Here is a 22,090-nt window from a genome sequence, read left to right on the forward strand (position 1 = left end):
CCTGCAAAAGGGACAAAACTGGGCAACCTCAATGCTTGAGGGGAAAGGAAGGGTATGCAGATATGAAATCCATGAGCTGCAGAAAAGAGAAGGAATCAATAACATGAAATTTAGTGAAACAAATACAAAGTGATTGAATGTTTTCTCTCAGCAGAGTATTTACTCCTTGCAGTAATTTGTCCCAGATACAGGCCATGCTCTGGAGTTATCCACGGGCATTTGAGGATGCAGTTTCTATGAAAGATGCCATTTTAAATAAAGCTGTATTGATTCAAAGGGAAGGAATAAGCTTTACAGACATTAAAGGAGCGGGAAAATGCTGGTTGAGGAGCAGAACCACAGAGAAGGATCTGAAGCTGGAACTAGGGATGTCTGTGAGCTAACGCAGTAAGGCTACCATAGAAGGGAAAATGGCAAAATACCACCTGGTGGGGAAGGGGGAGGGATCTCCCTCATAACCTGGGGAAGAAAAGTCCCACTCTGCTCTGCAGCTCAAAATCGCTTAGGGCCCAACATAGTGGTTAAAGGAGGTGAATGATACAGGGATGGACTGAAGCTGTGGGCTGTAGTTGTAACAGCAGGGTGGGAATAGCTTGTCTGTTGAAAAATGGCTGAGGAGAGACAGACTTCTCTGAAACAAAGAGCAGGGGTCTATTGGTCTCGTTAGGTCACCAGGTCAAAATGAGAATTGATGGACTTAATATACATCAGGGAAAGTCTAATGCAAAGCTATAATCAGTTTAAGTAAAGGAAGAAATAGCCAAGGTCTGGAATAGCTGTACACTGGGCTACAGAGGCTAGGACTAGACATCTCGTTTTACAGATAGGATAGGGATGAGGGAAATATAAAATACTTCTAAAGTGTGTATGTGCCTGTGCCTTCCTGCCATCCCCATGTGCACAAATATGTGTGTGTGTGTGCTGGGGGAGGCACTCGCACTCAGCTCAGACCAGTTCCTCCATCCTTTATAGTTTCCGACAGGGAGTTTTGGGGGGTGTCTCAGCAGCTTGGGAGACCAGTGAACAAGTGAATTATGCCACTAGAGAACAACCCAGAATCACGGCTGTGCACTTCTCAGCATTAAAGAAACCTCCAGCTGAGATTAAAAATCACAAATTAAAAACAAAACTCCCTTCTCATTTCTAATGACATTAGCACTCTCAGTAACACTTGCCTATTATAGAACATAATTCTAAGGGGCAGTTTACTTTTGCTTTTTTTCCCATGATTCTAGGGAGTATCTGTTTTCAGGCTGTAAGGCTTCATTCAGATTAAATGAGATGACAAACCAAAAAATAAAGTGTTTAGCTGCTTTCTGGATCATGCTGCAGCTATTTGCTTTCATAAAATGGTTGGTTCTTCTACAGCTAAAAAGGTGCAGTGCACAAGCTACACAAGGTACAATGCCACCTGCATACATCTCCCCCACCCCTGCTAAGTCAGTAGGGTTCAGGCTTAACTCTAGAAATCTAAAATACCATCTGTTTTAGTAATCAAGTTTGGGTATAACAGACCATGAAATGTGGGTTGGAAGTTATAAATGTGATAGAAACCTCAGGGTATCCCTTTATGAAATGCTCTGACTGTGGAAGGAGAGCTTGAAGAGTTTCATCTCTTAGGAAGGAAAGGATTCTGGCACTGTAGGAAAACGTGCAAGAGGACCAAAACATTTCTGTATGAACAAGGGGTACAATGAGAAGGGAGTTGTCACATTTTCTGCCCTTGAGCTGTGAGCTGCAGCATTTCAGAAAGCACAGCCAAGTTATGATCAAATATATTATTTTTATTGCAACAGATGACAGTTTTTCAGCAGACATGCAATTATTGTACAAAGTAGATGGTTGAGCATAAGGGGAAAGTTCTCTTTTTAGATAAAGCTGCTCTTCACTTGGGACTTCTATAAGCAGAAAATGTATTTGTAGCAGCTGGATGCTCCTGTCTGTGAGAACTTTTTGAATGTACATCAGAATTTCAAAGGTACAGGCTTCTTAAAATATCTCTGAGATACCAGACTCTAAAGTCAGACTGCAGTATGTAACATATTGCCATGTAGGTAAATAATAAATAGCACCCTTCCAACACTGTCACCTTCTTAATAGGAACAGTAAAAAAAAAAATGGTGTTCCTTTTCTGCTAAGTTTATCATCCTTCAGTGACTGCTGGGTGAAATCTTCTGGTTATACAAGGAGTGAGAATTTACGCTCCCACCACCCCTTTCTAGCCCCCGTCCACCTCCCACTGCAGTGACTACCAGCTTGCCCATTCATCCTGGGATCACATCACCAGGCTGGGGTGAATTTCTCTCACACTTCATAGCTTGCCATCATGGATCAGCCTACCCACTGCTGCTCTCTGCCATTTCCACACAAGCTACAGTGGTGAAAGTTGCTCTCAGGCTTCTTTTAAAATTTCACAGTAGCTCTTCCTGACATGCTGAAGGTGTCTCTGATTTACAGAGCAATCTTCCTATAAGCCTGGACTTTGAAGACCACATTCAGATTTCCTGCATGTACTGCTACAAACAGATATCTTCCTTCACCTTCTAACCCATCTCTGTGCTAGAAGAAGGTTCTTTAAAGTTAGAAAATGGAGTGATTAACCCCTTCTCGGGTAATTTGGTTTTGTCTACCTTCCTTTCCTCACATACACGTCTATGAAACAGGGGTTGTCCAAAGCTTCCAAGTCCCAAATAACAGTCTGTTAACTTCTCTGCAAATCTACCAGGGCAATGGCGGGGTTGGACTAGATGATCTCCAGAGGTCCCTTCCAACCTCAGCGATTCTGTGATTCTGTGAATCCATAACAAAGCGCAAATGTGCACCACATTGGACAGGTAGAAGGGCAGTGCTGATCAAAGTAGACCAATGCTGATCTAAGAAAGAAGGCTATCTGCAAGCTTCATATAGTAAATGGATATTAAAAGGGAAGAGGTTTTAAGTGAAAGTCTCCAAGAAGAAGTACATGAAGGGAAAGTGATGGGAAACCTTTCCAGTGGTTGGAAATATGGAGGTTCTTGAGTTCCCTCTACAGTTTGGGGGATTCAGGGATAGAAACAGATATAGTGGTTTAAAGTTCAGTATTTACATGGAATTGGATTAGCTGTTTAAAGTATTTTCTGCAAGCCAAATCAAAACAGATTATTCATCATATTTATCCAGTAAGTATATGCATGTGTGCGCCTATCCTGGAACATATTCAGAATTGCTGAGATGTTAACAAAAAAATTCTCACTGAAAAGTCACTGTTTATGTTCAGCCTGAAATGTTTTGTTCACTTCTGGTAGAGCCAACTTGTGTTGACTAGCAGTTCTCCAGCCTCTATGCTGTGTCAGTGTAGCTTCAGTAGTGCTGATGTGCAAATAGGCCAGGGGATCTGTAGCCACCCTGAAAGACGGATTAGGAAAATATGGCTTCAAGCGAAGAGGAAACAAAACCATCTCTATATTTCTTAAAAGGATGTTAGGGGCAACAGTGCAATGACCCAATTTTCTGTTGTCTTAAAAGTGGCTGCAAAAATGCCATCAGAGAGTTTCTTGCTTATTCTTTCTCAGTGTCATTTTCCCAATCAGATGTGTTCAGCTTACAAGTAAACATTACTTTTTCTCTTAGTAGAAGAAATGCAATTCAGAAGGTGAAAATTTGTTCAGTCTGCTTCTGACAGTGTTACCTGCAATAAAATTTCTGCTGTTAAAGCTTAGGTGACCAGACTATGGAGCTAAATCAGGATGTTGAAAAGCTAACAACCAGTTTGCTGCATTGCTGAGTCTACCTCTGCTTATTGCTGCTGTACTAATTCCTCCAGGCAGAATTTCACAAAGAGCCGTTTGGATTCTTTCCCATTTAAATACGTATATGTGTAAGACTAAATGGATGGGATTTTTATCCTGCAGAGCAAACACATGCCTGCTGCAAAGCCTTTTCTTTCTCTGATATCTAATCCTTTGCTTTGGCAAAGTAAATAATGAGATACCTGCAGATCTGATTAAGCTCCAAGTCCCTTTTTAAATGACAGAAGATCAATACTATTACCAAATCCATTAAACAGTTCTTCACACTTCAATTGTGCTCTCTCTATGATATATGAGAAAGAACAGAGGGATATTTTGGCTATTATAAAGAAGAAGCACTATATTGACTCTTCTCTTGTTCCACTTTCTCTCTCTGGCTCCAAGCCACTCACATTTTCGAGACTCCCAGACCCTTGAATCCTGGCTAAGTGGCCAGAGTTGGCCAAAGAATTGGGATGGGGGAGGGATTTTGTCCTTAGATCTCTTCAAGCCAGATCTGAATCAGTCAGTTGTACCTGGAAGCTGTATCTCCCATTTATTTTATGATAAGTGGGCTGAAGTAGGTCTCAGTTTCTGTTTCAGTTTTTGCTTTAATGTCTGTTTTTTGCTGGTACACTGTTAACCTTCAGAGTCCCCAGAAAAGAATCAGGGCACCACAGCTCTGTGCATGCATTACAATTCAGTTTCGCAAGAGTTTTTTGAGGTTGAGTTCTTTTATCCATTTTCAAGCCAATGATTAACCATGTGTGAGGATAGGATATAGACTTATGGATAGAAATGGATTTTCTTCCCAAATCAGAGCAGAGGGAGTTTTTCTGCCCAATTTGATCAAAAACAGAGACTTGGCTCTAGAGCTCCCACACTGCAGACTGGACTCTGTGCATGCTGGTATCTTTTTCTCAAACAGGTCTCTCAGGCAAGGAATTTCCTTTGTTTTTGTAAAACCAGAAAGTTTTGGTGTCCATAACATAGTATGCTTGTTGGCAATGAACAGCGCTCCCCATTCTAACTGCCAAGAAAAAGAGTTTTGACGTGACATGACGGTACCTCCTGGTCAGCACTAGTTACTGCTACAGATAGTCTTAAAAGGAAGATCAACTACTAAACAAGCTGTGGGCATTGAATACCCTTCCTCCACCAGAGAAGGTCCCTCCAAATCAGAATTTAAGGCTCTCAGTCAGATATAATTGAGACGTAATAAATTTACTTTAAGAACGGGAATAAAGGTAGATAGGAATAGAGGGCTGAAGCAGCCAGGAATAGCAGTTTTGAGATGACTGTGATTTGCTGGTATGCTGTTATAAAACATGAATAAGGGAGGCAAGAGAATTCGGTGTGTAACAATGTTCTGAAAGTAGCCTAAAATGTATTGCAACTGCTGTCAGGGAGGGTGTGTGGGAATGGTCTCTAGTTATTAGGGCAGGAGCCAGCAAGCCAGGACTCAAGACGTCTTTTCCTTACTGCGAATCACTCCACCACCATGGGCAATTCTGTTAGGTTTTTGGTCCTTAACTTTGCTCATCTGTAAAACAAAGATGAAAACCTGCAGGGGTGTTGTGAGGGCATAATTAGTCTCTTACATGCTTTGAGATCTCAAAGGTTAAAGGCAAAGTGTTATAATAATTCCGAAAAGGAAGTATGCAAACAGATGCACATTCGTTCTTGTCTCTGGTATGACATCACCATCAGCCAACCTGAGAGCTCCATCTGTATCCTGCTTTCTGTAACCACTTTGTAATTATGTCTCATTGTATAGCATTTTTGTTCAACAACTCGCTGGCTGTTTCTCGCATCAAATGAATTATTCAGCAGCAGATTTTGTTCTTGGTTTTAACAACAGCAACAATACTGCATGCTCATAGAATCCCTTCATAAGTCTGCTGGAAACATTATTTGCTAAATTCTTCTGCCTGCGTTATAAGATTGGGTTAGTTCAAGGCACTGAGAAACAAGGCTCAGCACTGCTGAACAGTGACACTGCATGTCACTGCAGTGGCATGGGCCAAGTAAAACGGAGCTGCAGAACTAGGTGAAAAGACCAGCTTTTACCCCTCTGAGCTACTTTTCAGCAATGCACTTATGGGCTAGATTCTCAGCTGCTAAATCAGCCCAATTTCCTTGAATGCCATGAGAAGATGCCAAAATTTGTCTGGATCCAGACCATGTTTTCAGGATGGATACTTAGCGTTTTTGAGATGTCTTTAGCTCACTGCTGCCAGCACAAGTGGTGAGTGTTTGGATCATTTCCTCTCTGGGCAGAAGCTGAATGCCACCAAGAGGGTCATGAGGGTGGACAGAGTTTGCACACGCAGCACACTCTGTTTGATGAAGGTTCATGCTTGTCACTGGCCTCGTCACCTGCACTTCAGAGGTACTCTTGGATCCTCTGCTGGCCTCCAGATCTCATGTACTAGCATCCATAACAAGTTTTATGCCATCACTGGTAGTCTTGGAGAGACAGGGACTTTCCTGTCCTTGCAAGCAATGATCTCGTATCAGGTATTAACACTTTTTCTTCCTCTTGGCTGGGCCATCACCAATAAACCTGTGCATGGAGCCTGCAACAGGTAGGGCGATCTAGCCAGCATTGTACAGCACAGCTTCATGTAACCAAACGACTACAGACTTGACTCTGCTCTTGCCACTCATCCCTCATTGAATATCAGATCCAATTCAAAGCTGGCTTAGCCCTGAATTTAAGCTGTTCAGTGATGTTAGGGGATCACTTCAGGGCTTTCACAAACCTTATGCTGCTTCCATCTTGTGCAGGACATGTTTTTTTGGTGTTTGTTAAAGAAGGAAACCCTGGAATGTGTATATTCAAACCCCACAAGCTACCAAAACAAATCCTTTGTTGCACACAATTTTCTCCTGTAAGGTGAGAGCAAATGGCAAGCAAATATATTTCTGGATGACATTCAGGTACTTATCTGTGAGTGCAGGATAAAAATCTGTGACGACAAGAAGAGAAACCAAAGCATAATCTACTCTGCAATCTGGAAAAAGTTTGCTTTAACATTTTCCTTTTTTTTCCATCTCTCATCTTTAATTTTCATTTCCACTGATCAGCTTCTAGGTTTCTGTTTATGGTCAGGAGCATGAGCTGCTAAAAAATCAAGACGCCCAGGAGAGCCATGGATTCAGATCTATAGCTTACACTAATTTGCAGGGTAAGGTGAGTAACACAGTAGCTATGGATTATTGTACTATTCTTAAATGTTCACATCTTGCTCAGGCATTATTAATCCTACATATTTCGGATAATTTGAATATGCCTGACTCTCCAGGGTGGTCTAAAAGGGCAGAAGGAGTTGCTTTGCATGGTGAAACACAACTGTGAGTGATGCTCCCAATGGATTGTGACACTCATCTATCAAATAGTATTTTTCTTAGCCACAAAAGCACTGCAGAGCCCTATTAAATGCAGATCTTATTACCAATACTACAAAGAGTGGAGCAGTTATATTGATTTTCATCCACCCAAAAGCTGGTACTTTAAGCCAGAATCTTATTTTTGCTTTGTCTTGAAATTTGACTACAGGTATACTTTAAAGAGTAGGGAGATCCAGATCTTTTTATTCTGAGGAATAAGAAATGTGATTGCTGTTCCTGGAATCTAATTACTTCTCAGTCAAATGGGATGCAATTCTGGAAGGAATACTAAATGTTGTAGCTAGGCAGGAATAGTTGGCCACACAGATACAAAGGGACCTGATGGCAGCACTGCAGAAAAGGAGCTGGGATGAATCAAAGCAGTCTGTGTCGAGACTTGAATGCGAGTCAGCAATGTCTGGCTAGCACAAAGAATGCAAAACTTCTTAATGGAATGTGTAAGTAGGCCTGTCATATACAGGACGTCTGAAATAATGTTTCTGTTCTGTCCTGCACTGGAAGAGCACACCTGGAGGACTATGTCCTGTTTTCAGCACTGCACCTCAAGAAAGATGTGAACCAACTGGAGGAAATCCAGAAAGCAATGAAAGAAGCTAGAGACCCAGAATGCTTGATCACTGGAAGACATGTTGATGAAAGATGAAAGATCAGGGTTATTTAGTCTAAAGAAGAGCCTTTCATGAAGATCTGCTGCAAAGAGGGAGAGAATAAACTTTTTTCTCGTATCTACTGTAAAGACTAAAACAAGAAGTAATTGGTATAAATCACTGTAAAGGAGATGTCGTTTAAGTATTAGTAAAAAGCCTCTTAACTAGCAACTGTGAAGGCTGTGGTATTCTATCATAGGAGGCTTTTAAGAACAGGTTAGACAAACATCTTTTAGGAGTAGTTTAATGTGATCTGACATAATTGCCTTAAAGCAATGGGGTGATGCAGGTAGTCTTGTAAGGATCTTTTTCAGCCCCAATTTCAAAGCTGGTAATTCCTGTTATATGGTGTGAGATGACATGGTTTGGCCTGTTCATCATGAACAGAGCTTTTGCATTCCTGAAGGGAATCTGTGATCTGGCAATGAGTGAAAATGAGAGATCCATCTTGGCTTTGAGGTCCTGTGCTGTGTTTGTAGAGCTGGCAGTTAGAAAGAGCCATCTTTTTGTTAACTAAGTCCATCTGACATTAGTCATTGCTCTGTGATTTCATCACAGAGATGTAATAATTTGGGATCCCTAGAACTCCTTGTCAGTCTCTAGACTAACAGCAGTTGGAGTGGGAAATGACTGTCCCAGATCACTAAAAATAAGAGCACTATCTCTCAAGGATAGCGTGCGTCTTAGAAGAAAATCCATTGCTTGAGAAGAAAAACTGAACTTGTTTTACAATGTGAACCCATACTAACGACACTGTGGGGTTCCTCATTTATTTTCCTGTTGATTTGAATTCTGTGTATGCTATAAATAGATGATTTTCCTAAGTGACAGTAGTATATTCCCAGCCACTGATCTGAGAGTCAAGCTGCACAGTTACCTGTAATCTGCAGATCCAGACATACAATTCTTCACCTTCTTCTCTCATATGGAAGTGATTTTCCAGAAGCCAGTCAAGACAGAGTAAAGCTTGACTCCCCTTGCTACGGTGGTCCAACGCAGCTAGTAAGGACATCGAAGGTAAAATGTTACTTTTGTTCCTTGAGCAAATGGATATGACAATGATGTCTTTTACTGATTCTGCCTATGGAGATAACATTGGATGTTAGACTTTGTGAGCAAACTGTATTAGCCCCTCTACCTTGCCCAAACTGATGTCAAGAGACAAATCTCCCAGGCTGATAGTCTATTGAAGTCCATTGAATAGCAGCTTGAGCTTGCCAGGTTGAGATGAAAACCTAAGTTTGTGGTGCTTCTGTGACAGATTTCGTGCTGGTTTGGTGATGGCTGAGGCAGGTTTCTCTCTTGTTCAGCCTTTCCATCTTGCTGGGCTGGGGACAGATAACAGGAAGCCACTGACTGGATAACTATTTTCCTAGGCTTACAAGGCCCAGGTCTATGTGACATGTTGTCAACAGAGAGCGTTGCCTGCTACAAGCAGTAAGAAATGATGAGCTGAACCCCTCAAACCATGACAGCTCAAAAAAAAACCTCTCAGCTTTTTAGTTTGCCTGTTGATGTTTGGAGCCCTTACACCTTGGAGGTTTTAAAGCGCTTTTAGAAACAGGGACCTGCCTCTACCTCAGGGTGACAGCCTAGTCCCAGCAGCAAAGCACCAAAGAGTGGGGGAGTTGTGAACTGGGAGAGTTGGCAGTAGGATTATGCCAGTCGGGGATCAGCACCTGTCTTTGACTTGCCCCTCCAGCTTGCTGAGCTGATGTCAAAGGGACCGGCCTCTGAACCACAAATGGCTCACACATCTGTTCTGCCCAGATGATGCCAAGACCATGGCTTTTTGTGAGCATTCTGGCTCAGCACCCATACCTTGCTCAGCCAGAGGCCATCAAAGGGACCCTGTGAAATGGCTCAGCATCTTGGCTTGCTAAGCTTATTTCAGGGAGTGTGCTTATATGCTCTCCTTGAGTCAACACTCAGAGCTTGCCAATAGGCAGCCAAGCCACAAAGATAATCTACTGAATTAGGCAATCTTTGGCTGGAACTAATTCAACCTCAGGAAGATGCAGGGGAGCAGCTCTGAGTGAGGGAATATATCATTTACACGTGGCCACTTTTCTAACCAGACATTTGTAGAAGATAATAAGAAACAGCTGTTTTTATCTGCTGCCAAAAAAGATTTGATGTAACCTAATATGTGCTGCTGTGTGAAATGGAAGAAGGCTGCAAAGTCTGTAATTCTATTGGCCTTTTTCAGCGAGCTGATACCACAGTCCTTCCAGCCCATGACTCTCCCCTGAGCCTGTTCCAGGCTGTACTAAGCTGCTTTCTTTGGGTTGCCATCATTGAATGAGAATAGGACTGGCCACCAGATTAGCTGCAAACAATCCACTGTTGCTTAAAGGAAGTGAAAACCCCTGTGTTTCCAACTGTAAATCCCCCAGCTCTCTTTGATAAGCAAAATCAGAGAAAAGCTTTGTCCATCGGTTTCATTCTGAGTAGTCTGAATATATACTTTTTTTTCTCGCAGCCATTAAAATGCATTTTAATCCTAGTATCACATGCTCCATCCCAGTGGCAGCAGCATTTTTTTGTCTAGAGCAAAAGTTCAGGATGCTGGTGCAGGAGGGGAGCAGGGTGTGACTACACCTGAGTTTGAATCACTGCTGAAGTAGAGGCATCTCTCCGGACAGCAAAAAACTCCCTGCTCCATGCACCCTCCCCCAGCAAGTTGGCACAGCAACCTGCTTTGTTGACAACTTGGCAGAAGGGCTGGGAATTTAAACTGATCAAGGAAATTAAACTCTCTTATCAGCCTTGAAAAAAATTCTCAGTTGCTTTGTTTCAGATGCTAAAATAACTCTGTCCCCAAAGCAGATAGTGAAGGTGAGTTATCACTGGGTTTTAAACTGATGACCCTATGAGTGTCCCCCCAGTGCTGCTGCCATGTGTTTAAAAATACATCAAGACAAGACAGTCTGTCTTTTTGTTCACCAGACAGAAAACAAAAAAAGGCAAAAGAAAGGGATCAGTATTCAAAGGTCCAGCAGACAGTCACTGTCTCCAGGTCTCCTTCCTGCGTCCTCAGGAAGATGTCAGTCTGTCTCACTCTTCCTCCCTGGTCTCCAGGTACAGAGCTACGGTGGGGGTCCGATCATCCAGATGCCTAAGTCCTACTTGGCAGCCAGCATGTGGCTCAGATGGGAAGACTAACGACCAGCTCCATCTTTTCATCTTTCTACCATGTTCCATATCTCTATTTTCTCTTTCTCTCATGTTTTACTCCCTGTTGTGTCTCCTATTTCAAAAATACCTTCTCCCTACTGGAGTGAGAGCACACCCTCGCTCCTGCCGGTCTCTGAAGGTAAACCCTTCAAACTTCCAGGTTACCAGGTATCTGTCTCGCTTTCTCCTCTATTTCTTTTCCCATCTAAACTCTCTATCTAGAGATGCTCTCATTAAAAATCTTCTCCAGACTTCTCCTCTTAACTCTTCCTGGCAGCCCCCTACTTCTGTCTTTCTTCTCTCTGACCCAAACAGGATCTCAGGCTGTGAATCGAATCTGCTTTGATTCATTTTTGTGAGACTTTTCATTCAGACCAGTTTTCACATTCAAGAAGCTCACAATTCCCTTTGAATTTCTTCTTCCTCGTCTCCCTCCAGAGGGAGCATATGTGGGCAGTTACGGTCACTGCAGATTCATGACCTAACGAAAGCTGGCAGAACTGGGAACTCATTAAAGCAGTAATCAATAACCAAACATTTGCCCTGCTCTCATTTCAAATGATTCACCTCCACTCCTGCTCTCAGTGGCTAGGCCTCACCTGCTCCAGGACCCCTTCTCTTTCTCTCCTGCTGCTCAGAGGTGAAGGTGCGACATGCCTTTCCAGTATAAATCAGTGGGATTTCAGTGCTGTGGAGAATGCGGAAGTATTTGGTAATTTTTTTTATATTCACTGCACACATCTTGGTCTCCTCACCTTGCTGTATACTCTTTTTAAGGAGTTTGAGTGCTGTCTGGGAGAGAGAGAGGATGGTGCTACAGCTATTTACATCAAATTTTCCAGTTTGGAACTCAATAGGCCTTTGGGATTTAAACAAGCAATTACCATGGGGAAACACCTTTTTGAAAACACTGGAGAAGTGTCAGGGACTGGATATTAACTTTTAACAGTAAAGCTCCATAGGAAAGGCTTTAAAGAAACAAAACATGAATAAAACTTACTCTGCACTCCAAGATTTTCCCAGGATGGCATTCCAGCTCAAGATTTTTGCTGCTTCTCCAGTTATCCAAAAAATACTGGTTTAGTTTAAAAAAGTGATTTTGTCTGGCTAAAGTGATTGCTGAGCTTAATCCTCCTTTCAGAGTGGATTTAGGTCCCTCTGGCAGGACACAGACCTAACCCCAGAATCAAAAGAGCTGAGGTGGGGAGTCACCCCAACACAGAATCGGGACCAGAAGAAACTTTCAGGAATGCTCAGCATCAGAGTTACATGAAGCCCGGAGTCTAGAGCAAACTCCTCACAGCACAAATCTGAGAGAAGCATTTTTTCATCAGCCAAACCCACTCGCTAGTACCATATACTCCCTATTGCTCCTCCTCTCTCCTTGGACTGCTCCTCAGCTTTACTTTAATTACTTGAATTTTCATGTGCTGCTCAAAAGTTAGGGAATCTAAATTTCCAGTCTGATGAATGGGTTCACATGCATGCTTAACATGTCTAGATTAAAATCTGTACTTATCTGGTAGTTGGGCCACAGAAGGCAGAATTACTGAATATTTGCAGGTGCTCTTTCTTCTCACTTGCCAATAAATAGTACAGCAGGGTGCTGCTTTACACCTGTTGGGTCAGAACGGGGCAGTCTCTTCTTGATGACATTAAGGTCTGAAATACTCCCGCCTCTCAGGAAGAGACGTTTTCTACTGCCCAGTGTCTGCTCAGTGCTCAGGAGACAAATGGCTGTCAGAGAGACAAAAGAGACAAGGCTACATTTCTGACAGTCAAGCTATGGAGCTTTTCACCTTGGTTAAGAAGCACCAAGGTCAGGGTGTTATAGCATTGTCGTCTCTGGTGTATGGCGCAGACGAACACAACTGCTGAACACAGCAGGGAATGTTTCCCTAAAAGATCACATTTGAGTATTCACCCACTGTTGCAAAATGGCCTGTAAAGATGCTTTTTTATCCTGCAATCCCGTACATATTTGTTGCTTTGCAACCCATTCAGAAGGGAGTAGGAAAATCAAGAATCACCTGTTTCTTTACATCCAGTTGAGGAGAGTGGGACAAAATCTCAGGTAAACTTTAGGAAAAAACTTCTAAAAGCAAAAAGATCTGAATGCTGGAACAGGTTGCCTAGGCAGGTATTAAAGTCTCCACTACCGTCAGTCAGTAAAACACGTCAGGAATGGTGGAGGTAGAGCAGTTCCTGCTGTGAGATGGAGCGGGCAGTCTCACAAGGTCTGAGCCAAATCTGCCATGTACGATTCTGCCCTCAGGGCCTCTCCGCTGCTCCCTGCATCCTCCTTGTTGAGCACTTGCACGCATGCACACACACACAGACTGAGGAATCACTTCAAAGTGATTTCATATCAAATTCCAGCTTATATTAATAGTAACCAGGTCTTTTTCTTTTCCTTAAAGTGATTTTTTTTCTTGGCAGAGTTCTTTATATGAAGATTTTTTGCCATCTTCAGTGCCCATATTTTGAATTTTGGATGTCAGTATTTCACAGTAGTTAATACCAAATCTTGTACAGGACTGAGTTAAGCCAGAGTCTGATACAGAAAATGTACAGTTTCCAATGAAGCACAGTTTTGATTTGTAGATCTGGACAATATACAAAACAACATATGCCCATACACTTCTGTTAAGTCAGCTCCCAGGAGAAAAATCGCATAATAGCAAAGAGAAGACACTGGTGAGCTAATCTTCCACTGCTTCTCTGGGCTGTGGTAGGCAACAGCAAGCTCTTGTGAGTGCCATATTTCAGAGAGATGTATACCAGGAGCCTGAGCACTTGCAGTCAGTGAAGATCTGGCGGTACTATTTGTATGATTTGTATGATGTATCCTCACCAGCAATGGTTATTTGCCAGAGGCAGCTACTAGCTGGCATGGATTCACACTCCCCAGAGGGCAAACAGAGTGAAGGGGAACCCTCTGGAAGGAAACAAAAAGTTGTGAAAGTTATTGCAGAGCTGCAACTATTTATAAAGTTTGGCTGGTGATCAAGGAAGGAGAAAGGCTCTAGGTAGGGCCTATGAAGTCAGCCTTTCTTGTAATGCAGCTTCATTCTGTGCTGCCACGGTTGAATACTGCAGCACACACAGCTCACAGCTACAGCCAGGTCTTTTTCCCCGCCCAACATGAATAATAATTTTGCTACACAGGGAAAAATGTGGCTGCTCGTTTGGCCCATGTGCATGCACCACAGCACGGCTGTAGCAGGCAAGAAGCAGGATCTGGTCTTGTCTGAGGCAGGGAGTAGCATGGTGGTCACTGCTGCATCAGGCAGATGCAACCCTAGAACAAGCTGTTCATTGCAAAGTGGATGTGGGGAATTCAGAAATACTCTCTTCTCCTCCCAGTTGGTGGCAAATGGGTCAATTTATTAAATGGCTTCCCATATTAGTAAGTGAAAAAGATTTGGAGTCCATCTAGTGAATTGCTCCTGTACAGTTGTGTTAGGAAGAGGGAGAAAAAAGTGTATTGTGTTTCTTTCCATCCTGCCTCATTTCCGCCTCTCCCCCTTGCCCTCTTATCTGCCCATGTAACACAACAGATTTTTTTCCATAGGTGAAGGAGAGTGGGTATGGAACTCAGGTAACAATGCAATTTCCTGTACTCCCCCCCCCCCCCCCCCACCTCACAGGCTGCTAACTGCTTCAAAGTCATATATTGCCACAGGTTTCTTCTCATGTTCTTATCAGGTATCTATGAATTTACCTATCTTAAATGGTAGCTATGAGAGGATTCATGCAGCCGGGAGGGTATCCTATCTTTTCTTCACCTTCACTGAGGTAGTGTTGAGGCTGTTAGTATGCTAGTATAGCCTGCAGCATTTAATAACCCAGCAACTCTTAAGAAGATCCACTCAGAACAATCTCTGGAAACCATCTCATGCCACCTGCAGTGATACAAAGTCCTACTAATTGGTTATGCAAATCCATGGATAGTCTTAATGAACCTGTTAATTCACTGCACCCTCCCAAAGATCCCATCCGGGTGGCACGTTGGCCTACCACCGTTCCTCCTTATTTAAATAATCCCTGCCCAAGCCTCTAAACTACTGCACAGAGCATGGAGTTTCACAGTAGAAACTCAGGAGAAACATCAGGGTACTTCAGGGTGCAGAAGCAAAGGTGAAAAAACAAGCAGAAAAGAGGAATAGTCAGGGGGTCCTGTGTGAATTTGGTTTGATTTCCCCCTTGTCCAGCACCCACTCTCCCCCTTCCCTTCTCCTGCTGCCTGCCAGAAAAAGAAATGGAAAAGAGAGCGATCAAGGGATTGAGCATAAAAAAAAACAATGCCAAAAAAGCACCTGGAGATCTCACATGAACCACTGCTAAAATACAGCTACTTTTGGGCCAGCTGTGCTGCAGTTTGGCGAGAACACGTATACAAATGAAACTGATGGAGAAATTCTGGGAGGGCAAAATGGAGATGCACTGCTAGGGGATTACTTAGCACTTGAAATCTTACTCTTCATCTTCTGGGTTCCTGGATTCACTTTGCCTTCAAATGAATTCTGAAAACCAGTCACGCCCTCTTTTTAATTTAAATGAAGACCTCCATCTTGTTCAGGCCACTTTTACCAACTGTGATGGTTAACACATATTCGGGAAAACTCTGCACCAGCATGTGTTTGTGTTCTCCTTCTGAAACTTCAAAAAATGATTGTGCTGAAGGAAGGAAGTCTCTCCCTCTTTTGCCCTTGGAAAATCACCTCTAATCTTGCTGCCCTTCTTCCTGCTGTGTATCCTGCCAATTAAAACTGGGTCTTGTTATTAACTGCAAATAGTTTGACTATGCTTTTGGTTAGTTTTTTTTCTAGTTTAATTCTCATTCTATCCATGAGCCTAGGTTTGGCTTGTAATTTGCATCCCATGATCGGCTCTCTCTCATTTTGCCCTCAGCTCTTGCTTGCTGTCAGCCTTCCTACTGCTCTGCCAAACTTCTGCCATGCCATTTTCTTCCTCCTATTTTCATATGCGATGAGTGAATGGACTCACTTCAAAAGAGCTAGTACTTTGCATGTGAGGTGAAACGGGAACAACTGTGGTTTGCCTTTGCAAGGTGTGACCTGTATGCACATATACATGGGATGTGTACAGTTATTTTCACTGCACTGGAAACAGTTTAGCTCTAGGTAACTGGAGGTTAGTACTCTAGGTTAGTTAATACTCTACGTGCCTGGAGGGGCATGTGCTCATTCCTCCTATATTCTGCATGTTGGGGGCATACACACATACCATCAAGCTGAGTTGGAGCCTCATATCCTTGTTTTGGCTTTCAGGATGTGGAGTCTCATACTGTCATTTGATTGCTCCACAGAAAAATACCTCCAATTTGTAGTGGACCAGCACCACCTTCAATAGAGTGTACTTCTCTGTCTTTTCATGGTGTTACAAACTCCTTACAACAGCAACTGGGTAAATCAGGTGGGAAGGGATAGCCCTCTACCCACACCTCCACAGCCAGCTGTTAAGGACTGCTCACTGGAAGAGGTGTGTAACTCTATTAGACTTTGAGGCTCTTGATGGACACATGGGCCTCAACCCTCTTACTGATGTGAGATGTGATTATCATTACATCAGCCTAACCAACACATTTCTGCTTTTAGAAACTAGCCCATCTCTTGATGCAGAAGCCCACCTTCCTTCTCCTACTTCTCAGCCTAGCTTTATGTGATTTATGGTGACCGTTTCACTGAAGTCTTCATTTTATCTTTCTGCCCTGCTGCTGAATGACTGTCAAGTTTAAATCACTCTTGCCCCAATCCTGTAAGAAAAAATCCATGTTTATAATGAAGAACAGTCCACTAGTTGTACAGGAAATCGGACCAGGTTCTTAGTATGGCACTTAGCTAAGCCTTCTTCAAATATCTCTTTGATTATAAAATAACCCTGGGACCTAACAGCAGGAGCTGTTTGTTAGTTCTTGTGAGTGCACTTTACAGCCAACTGCTTCACCAACATATAGAGAGGATCATGAGCATTTTTTTTTCACCTGCCCATAGTAAGATTTCTGAGGGTAAGATTTTCTTGATACTAGGTTCTCCCCTTTATGGTTGATCCTTATTTCACTCTTTTAGAAGTTTCCTGGTAATGCAGTTCTTGGATGAAACCACCAGTTTCTCCCTTGGGTATTCTTAAATTCAGCAGCGGCCAAGAGATAAATTTGGCCATGTTCTTTTAGGGTCTTGCTCCTCTACAGCTGAAGAGTCCCTTCCTGTACTGGATGTCAAAGACTTTTAGGAAGTTTCCAAGGTTCTTCCACACTCCCTCAACACATGCAGTAGAGGTGGTGATGTGTCTGCACAATATCTTTCCAATTAGACTGCAAACTGTGCTGGGATGGTTCATAATGCAAGGCATGGCTGGCCTCTGTGGGGAAAGCACAGTCCACAGGAACTCTGTTGGCTTTGGTAGCATTGCTGCTGTCTTGCCCATTGAGATGTGCAGAGCCCCCAGCTGGAGTTTTGACCATGTTTCTCTCAAGTTCTTTGTCACCGTGGAAAAATATAATTGCTACATAGTTGCCAAAACAGTCCTTGAGTCTGTTTTCTCTTTGGAAACCTTCTCTGTCCAGCCTCTGCTGTGAGTGTGCACTGGTTAGAGTTATCCTCATTGTCAATGTACATAAGGGCAACCATTTCATGCAGATAATAGGTTGTGTACTCACTGGAGGCTCTCTGAGGTCTTGTCCATATGTACATTCACACACTTTCCCCCACAGTTTAGAGTGCCCCTGGGGGAAGGAGGCTGAGAACTGAGGAGACTGTATTTTGGTATATTTTGCCTTTTTTGCATTAACACATACATGGCACTGATGGGGTGATAGCATGTCATTTTGGCCATTGCTAGACCTGAAATTGTTTCCAGACAAAGTGACACGCCATGGACATATATCCCCAATGACTGGAAAATGCCCTTTCTCTCACATTAAGGTCATGAGTGACAAGCCTGCCTCTGCTTGCCTGAGCTTTCCTGGGGCAGAGACTGTTTGTGTGGATGGTGTCCTTTCCTCTTGCATGCCTGCAGGATGAATCCTCATTTCACCCCCAGTGACGCAAGACACGCAGCTGGGGAGTGAACTGTCATCAGCAATATGAAATAAAGGGGACTCACCTCTACTTGAATTTGCTGTGTGCTGTGATGTATTTAGGACATGGAAGTTTACATGTATCTGAGAAGAAAAATCTTACTATCTGTGCGCTTTATACAGCACCACATACACCTTAAGTGCACTCAAGAACACCTCTGCCTAACCTGTTTTTCTATTTTAGTTTATGGTCATTTACAGAACTTCTCTCATTTGTCCTCTCTGTCCTTAAACCAAATATTGTCCTATCACCAGCTGTAGCCTCATTAGCCATGGGTGGTGGTGGGCAGAGGTGCTTGTTATGTCAGGCACAGATCTATGAACTGTGGGCCATCTAAAGAGGGTGACTGTGCTGCCTCCAATACCCAACCCTTTCCTTCACAGTACCTGCACAGCCATCAGGCTGATGAACATGAGTTCCTGGTGCTGTCCCAGATATGAACTTCACACAGCTGATGTGGATCCATCTTACCTCAGAGATTTATGCAACACTTTTAAGACAGTCTCTCCTCCACCACCAGTGTGGACTGGATGTGTCCCTGAACTAAAGAAAATAACTTCAGTTTTTTAAGAGACCATGATAAAGATCTGCCTTTTCTCTTGGTGTTTCTTTTATCAACTCTTTCAGCTTTTGGACAGAAAAAAATGTGGCAAGATACCACAACTGGAAGGGGATGCTATAGCCAACTGTCTGCAGACACCACATCCACTGAGACCAGAACACACAGTACTTGACTGAACCTTCAGTCAAGTGTTGAACTTTCTGCTTTCTGTGATTCAGTTTCCATGTTTCAGTGGAGGACTAAGTGAAGTATCTCTGGGCACACTCACTTCAAACTGACCACCATGAGTTGACACCACTCACATTTACCCTGCAACTGGGAGCACTTCCATGTTGGCCACTGTGGGGGAGAAGTGCGTCACACTGGAGATGTGTTTGTGTCACTTTCTGATTCCATTACTGGCAGTTTCAGAAAAGGACCCTTGAGCCAAGGAGCCTTAACTCTTAGAAGTGATCAAACTGCTAGAACAGGTCTAAACAGACCCTATGGACTACTGAAATAGGTTCCAAAGATGTTGATTCTGCCCTGCTCTTGTTCAGCAGCATGCTCTCTAAAAAGAAGAAACAGGACACAGGAAGCACCAACACAAAGTGGGAGAATCAAGACCTCAATCCAATGTACTAATAACACTTAGCACTGTACATCACTATAATGTTACTTACAAACATTAACTAATAGATCCTCACAACACCCCTGCAAGGTAGGGAGGTATTATTATCCCCAGTGTACAGATGGGGAAACTGAGGCACAGAGAGGCTAAGTGACTTGCCCAAGACCACACAGCAAGGCATTGGCAGAGCCAATACAAGAATGGAGACATTCCTTGTTCCCCACCCCATGTTGCCTCTCTGGATACTGGGATTCCAGGAGGTTCCTTTTAAAAGCAATGCCTGGAATTGTTGCCTATTCATAATTTTTATTTGCCTTTAATGAATTTCACAGTTTTCCCTCATACTGTACACCGTGCTTTCACAGTTTGTTCAGCATTCTGTGGTACCCCCACAGCCTTCTCTTCTGGCACTGGGACAGCTCTTCAGGGCTGTTGTAGGGTGGTCTGTGCTTTAATTAAGAGGATGTTTAGAAACAGTTTCACTGGCATTAGACTGGGAGCATGTGAGCTCTCACTGGAGACTGGTAACACAGCACTGGAGAAGCAGGCAGAGGGCACTGATGGTAAAAAGGCATTTGTTAACCCCTGCGAAATGATCAGTGGCTTTCTTGGTTTCTTAGCTCTTCCAAGCTCCAGTGATCACTCACAGTAGAAACTGTTTGTCTCCAACTTGCCTGGTCAGGAAGTAGTTGTCTGGGGGTTGCTTCCCTAAGGTAATAAGCAGTCAGCTCAGGACCAGAAAGGTCCCCAGCACTGCCTACACTGCGTGTATGACACTATCTTGGAACAAGGCTGGATGTAGCCACTGTGCTCTCCTGAAAAGGGGAAGGGATATTACCATGGCTGGCAAGCAGCCATGTCCAGTGTCTGAGTTTCTTCTTTCAGAACTGGGATTCAATGAAGAGCAAGGGAAATTGGATGGATGGAGATGGGGATGAGGCAGAGCAAACAGGAAAATCCACCAAATGGGCTTCTAGGAAGGAAATGTTCCCCTTTGGGCACTTCAGCTGAAGCAGCTTCATTTTCACAAGGCTTCCTTCTCTCTCTGGGAACATCTGCTGAGCTTCATCTCTGTCAGCTGGATATATCGTATGACATTGGTATCTGCAGGGAAAGAGCACACACATACACATACAGTGGTTACAACTCCCTGTGAAAGACAGACACATTGCCACATATGCACCTGCGTATCTTCTGTTCCTTGGGAGTAGCATGACTCCAGCGCTGCCTTCAGGAACAGCCCAAGGGAGAAGGGGCTCTGAATCAAATCTTGCTGCTTTGTTTTTGGAGGACCTGGTCTGGTCTGAGCTCACCATCTCTGTTGCTCACATCCTCAGATCAGCCAGCTTTTGCCTTCTCCCTGGTTATTCATGGTCACCACAGTTGAATACACACAGTTCCAACTATCCAGGTCATCCCTGCCTGTTCTTCTGGAACAGCTCCTCCACTGGCTTCCCTTCTCTCAGTGCCTATATTCAAGACCCTACAAGCATCTTGCATACATTTATGCTCTGACTTTTTGCCCGCTTATTCCTTTTACATCCTATTCCACCCTTCTCACTTTTTTCCATGATCAGTTGAATTGGGAAGAGCTTCCTTCATGTTCTTTTCATAACCTTGCTCTCCTTAAAGCTCATATTTGGGAATCCTTCCACCATGACAGTCCATATCTTTATTTTTGTCATATGCTGTATACTGCATATTGCCTTGTCTATCTTGTCTAGTGAAATTCCTGGGGACAGAGAACTGTTTCATCAGTTTGCAGAGAGCTCTGACATCCCAGTATTATGGAGGTGGTAAATTGAGCCCTCTTTTTCCTAACAGTGCATTAATACATTACATAGAACAGGTGCATTTTATTTACCTCCAGTGGGGCCCTAGCAGTGAGGGACCCTGTTCACCCTGAAGCATAGGTTGATCTGCCTAATTACATATCCCAAGAGAGACCTCATGTTTCTGCAGTCATGGTCAGTCCTTCCTTGAATCCTGTTAATGTACTATCACAAGGGTGACTTTCCACCTGCATGGCATCCACACAGTGGCAAAAGCTATGTGGTGTTGGAAGCAAGCAAGCAAAAAAAACATTTTCATTGATACATAATGTAAAAACGGTTCTCTGTTCACAGCCTTACTCAGAAGGCCAACCAGGGTCAGATTGGTCTATCTAAATTATGAGATCCTCAGAAACCAATCTAAAGGGCACTGGCAATCTTGTCATCATCCAGCCAATACTTATTCCCACACCAGCTTGGGAATGAGAAGTGGTTGAGCTTGCAAAGAGAAGGGCAAGTAATTGCTAACATGTCCAGTGCTAGCAAGTGTGGGTTTTGCATCCATTGATGGAGTTGTCAGTGCAAAGTTTCCTGTAAAAATGAGAAGGGGAAACCTTGGATGTGCCCTCAGTCAGAGCTCAGACAACAGGAGACAGCTCAATTTCCCTTATCACAGAGCTCTCAGCAAACATGTAATGGGGCAGCTGTGGGCTGTGGCAATGTTGTGACTTCTCAAGCTGTCTCTGGTGAGATGGGTTTCTCTACTGCAGGTTCAGCTGCATCCTCCTATTCAGTTCAGAGGGTGGGATTCAGTGATGAAGTTACTTGTCCTGCTTTGGACATTTGTAATGAGGAAAGACAAGGAGTTCTGCAGTTGTTTGCACTAGATAAAGTGCTTCAGCCTTCTGTGCTGTTAATGCACCAGCATTGCATACCAGTCTAACAAATTTTAAAGGAGGTTCTTCTAAACTGGGATTGGGTTTTAGTTAAACAGCTTTCAGGAGTGAAGAAGTTTAACTGAGGGACTGGCTCTGAAGT

General features: G+C 43.3%; 1 protein-coding gene across 1 annotated transcript in view; it reads right to left on the reverse strand.

Annotated features, from left to right (window-relative positions):
* Nucleotides 1-19,261: 19,261 nt before the first annotated feature.
* The window catches only part of TTC9 (tetratricopeptide repeat domain 9), a 29,400-nt gene continuing 26,571 nt past the window's right edge, over nt 19,262-22,090 (reverse strand). Inside the window, exon 3 of the mRNA XM_013959202.2 lies at nt 19,262-20,384. Within this exon, the coding sequence (XP_013814656.2) occupies nt 20,305-20,384 (80 nt within the window). The 3' untranslated portion in view covers nt 19,262-20,304. The remainder of the gene's footprint in view (nt 20,385-22,090) is intronic.

Source organism: Apteryx mantelli, chromosome 4 (assembly GCF_036417845.1).
Source record: "Apteryx mantelli isolate bAptMan1 chromosome 4, bAptMan1.hap1, whole genome shotgun sequence".
Classification (NCBI taxonomy): Eukaryota; Metazoa; Chordata; class Aves; order Apterygiformes; family Apterygidae; genus Apteryx; species Apteryx mantelli.